The sequence below is a fragment of the Vombatus ursinus genome, unplaced genomic scaffold (assembly GCF_900497805.2).
Source record: "Vombatus ursinus unplaced genomic scaffold, bare-nosed wombat genome assembly UNPS02002904.1, whole genome shotgun sequence".
Lineage (NCBI taxonomy): Eukaryota > Metazoa > Chordata > Mammalia > Diprotodontia > Vombatidae > Vombatus > Vombatus ursinus.
In genome coordinates this window covers 1-3,496 of record NW_020942682.1, presented here as the reverse complement: position 1 = coordinate 3,496, position 3,496 = coordinate 1, and the positions used below count along the sequence as shown (strand labels likewise).

The 3,496-nt window shown below is 53.1% G+C and overlaps 1 protein-coding gene across 1 annotated transcript; it reads left to right on the top strand.

The window, feature by feature from the left end:
- Positions 1-174: 174 nt before the first annotated feature.
- LOC114049033 (SUN domain-containing protein 2-like) lies at positions 175-3,355 on the top strand (the record flags this gene model as incomplete). The annotated part of the gene is made up of 8 exons (XM_027870221.1): positions 175-279; positions 669-834; positions 1,185-1,403; positions 1,584-1,668; positions 1,902-2,017; positions 2,169-2,336; positions 3,149-3,241; positions 3,294-3,355. Coding segments are annotated over 8 exons (1,014 nt in total), but the record flags the coding sequence as incomplete, so codon positions are not given.
- Positions 3,356-3,496: the final 141 nt, after the last annotated feature.

The following is a 3,496-nucleotide window of genomic DNA, read 5'->3' as shown; positions in this document are numbered from 1 at the left end:
TGACCACAGTACTTTTCAATAGAATTTCTCTCTCTCTCTCTCTCTCTCTCTCCCTTCTGCTGGATTTTCTTGGTTGATGTATAGAAAGGCTAATGGTTTTCATGGGTTACTTTTTTATCCTGCAATTTGGTTTAAGGAAGTCTTTTAACTGATTTATTTTAGTTGACACTCTAGGGTTCTCTGGGTAAAGGTTGGTGTTTTCCTTGGTCTCACTGTGTCCTCTTTGTCCTTCCAGGAGCTGGAAAGTGAGGTTGTGCAGAAGACATCTGAATGGCACAGGTAAGGCCCCAAACTGCCTGGCAAAGAAAAAAGGAGGGGAAGAGGGGTAGAAAGCTAGAGCAGAGAGAGCACAAGTGAGATTCCCGGGGAGAGAGGGGTCACTGGAGCCAGAACACTTAGGTTAGCAGGTCTATAGGATCAATCCAAACTGAAGCTGACCTTGGAGAACAGATGAAGGTACTGAGGCCTGGGAGGGAAATGATCTGCCCAGGCTCTCCCAGGGAGTAGATGTCAGCAAAGACTTGCACCCAAGCCTCTGGCTCTCTCCTTTCCATTGAGTCGTGGTTTTCTTCAGGAGACATTGTTCCACTTTCTGGCCTCTGTTTTACTCCATCCTCCAGTGCGTGTTCTCCAGGTTGACTTTGACCTTTCCTTTTGTCCCTGTCTAGTTCTTCCCAAGAAGCCTTTGAGGAGAAAAGGCCAAAGGGGATGGATTCCCTAGAGGCCCAGCTGGTTGGCCTGAGGCAGGAGCTGGTGGCCTTGAGCCAGAGCCAGGCTGAGGTGGAAAAAGAATTACACCTTTGGCCAGAGAAGATGGCGGCCCTGCGCAACGAGGTAAATCGTCCAGTTGCCCAGTTAGGCCACGCATCCATTGGGCGCTTCCCAAAGATGTAGGCCTATTGAGTGGACTTTGTGATATGGACAGGACGTTCCTCATCTGTCAATTGGGATAATAACAGCCCCGAGCGGGTCCAATGAGATGACCTCATTTACAGACCTCAAAGCAGTGGAGAAATGCCAGTCACTTGGTTCACCATCTCTTCCCTGGCACCAAGCTGGCACGTGCTGTTCCCAGAACTCAGAGTGACTCTAGACACCCCAGGCCCCCTGTCCAGGTCCTCTTGCTTCCTCATTTCTGCTGTTGCTCTGGTGTTTGCTGAATTCTTTCCTCTGTTGGCTTCTAGATGGAGTCTCAGGTCCCAGCCTGGATGCAGAAATACCATCTCGGAGACCAGGGCACTCAGGCTGGGCTTGTACAGCTCGTGCAGGCCCAGCTTCACGACCTGGAGCAAACACTGCTGAACCATGTGGCAGAGGAGCAGGACAAGTCTGTCAACAAAATTGCTACTGACTTGAGGCTGACCCTTCTAAAGGAAGGAGTGACCACCGGGGTGACCAAGGAGGTGAGCCTGGCCCTTCTGCCTGTCCTCCTACCTGGCGTCACGGGTTTGTCCTGAGAGGAGCCTGCCAGGAGGGAGGGGAAAGCCCAGGTCAAGCAGTTAGCAAGCTTGCCCATCCCCTACATGAGCTGGGCGGGGCCTGCAGGTGGCCCGTCCCACAAGTGGTACATGCCTGTCTTTTAGGAAGTGCATGAGATGGTGCAGCAGGCCCTGAAACTGTATAGTGAAGATCGAATCGGGCAGGTGGATTACGCCCTGGAGTCCTCAGGTAGGTGACCTGCAGAAAACCAGAGGGCTTGGGACAAGAGGGACTGGAAAATCAGGATAGCCATTATGAGACAGGAAGAATTGACAGATCAGGATGCACTTTACGGGCCCGTGCAGTTAGGAGGGCTGATGTCCTGGCAGCACCCCCTCGCCTTGAGGGCTGCCCTAAGTCATCTCTGTGTCCTGCCAGCCCTTGGGTGCCCCCTCCACCTTCTCTCTCTGTTGGTCTTTCAGGGGCCAGCATCCTCAGTAGCCGCAGCTCAGAAACCTATGGCACCAGGATGGCCATTGTCAGTCTGTTTGGCATCACCTTGTGGTACCGTATCCAGAACCAAAGAGCCATCCTCCAGGTAGGGCTGAACAAAGGTACCCCAGCTTGGCTCTCTGCCTGCCATTTCTCCCCTCCTCTGTGGGGGCTGGGACCTCAAGGCAGAGGGGCCTCAGGATCTGAATCTCTTCCACATGCTTCCACCTTTCACTTGATTTGTCTTCCCCCCACAGCCAAATGTCTACCCTGGCAACTGCTGGGCATTCCGGGGCCCCCAGGGCTTTGTTGGGGTTCGCTTGTCTGCCCTCATCCACCTTACCGCTGTCACTCTGGAGCACGTGCCCAAAGCCCTGTCCCCAGACAGCGACATCACCAGTGCCCCCAAGGACTTTGTCATCTTGGTGAGTACCTGAGCCTGGCAGCTCTCCTTTCTCGAAATATGGAAAGCGCTTTCTTGACCGCAGCAGCATTTAGAGGTAAAAGTTGGAAGGATGTGCCCATTGCACAGATGGGACATTGAGGATGGTCTCTTGATTCTTCCAGTCCAGTCCTTCTGTTCCTCCTCCTCTTCTTGAAGAGGAACCAGGAAAAGACAACCACAGCAGCAAGAACAGCCAAGATTACAATGTGCCTTAGGGTCCTTTACCACAGCCAGTTGCTTGAGTGGCCAGGTGTCCCATGGACGAGTTGGGCAGGGACAGGGATCACCATTCCCTACACAGTCACCTGGTCAGGGCAGAGATGAAATGTCCATTGTAAGGAGGATTTGGGAGAAAAGATGGAGCCAGAAGAGAAGGTGAAATATGCAGGGGGAGAGGAATGCTTCGGGACCCAAATCCCGATACAGATGAAGAAAGTGCGGCACCCATGCTTGAAGGGGTTTGTCCCAAGTCATTGAGCAGCTTTGGGGAAGAGGCTGAGAAGAAGGCCAAGGCCTTGGAGGGGAAAGGCTCTGTCTATTGAGATAGTGAGAGAGATGCTAGAAGGTGAGGGGATCAAGGCAGGCAACATCAAGGTGGATTGTGTTTACTCCTCTTTCCCCTGCCCAATATATCCCGCCTTCTCTGCCTGCTCCTCCCCTTGCCACCTCCCCTGTGTTTCCTTCCATGGACTGATTTGGATTCTTGTCCTAACAGCATGACCTTTCGTGCACTGCACTCTCAGCCATCCATTTGTCCATCCATTTATTCCCCTTGTTTTTCCTTCTGTGCAGGGTCTCAATGAAGATTCCCAGGTGGAGGGGGTGGCCCTGGGTCAGTTCACCTATGAGAATGCTGGGGAGGCCATTCAGACCTTCCCCTTTCAGGTATGGAGAGTTGGTCCCACAGCAGGGATCCAGGCATGTTGGTGATCTCCAGGGCTGGATCACCAGCCACGGTGATGCTGTGGAGATGCTGCAAGTAGCTGCAGTGGAAGCCAGGTCCCTATGGTTCTGATAAGAAGCTGAGGGATAAGCTTGGGGCTGAATTCAGCCACTGGTCTTTGATGGAAGCCTGGGGCAGAAGGGCTGTGGAAGTCCACCAAGGGATCTTGGGCCTTCCTGACCCCACTCTCCTCTTCC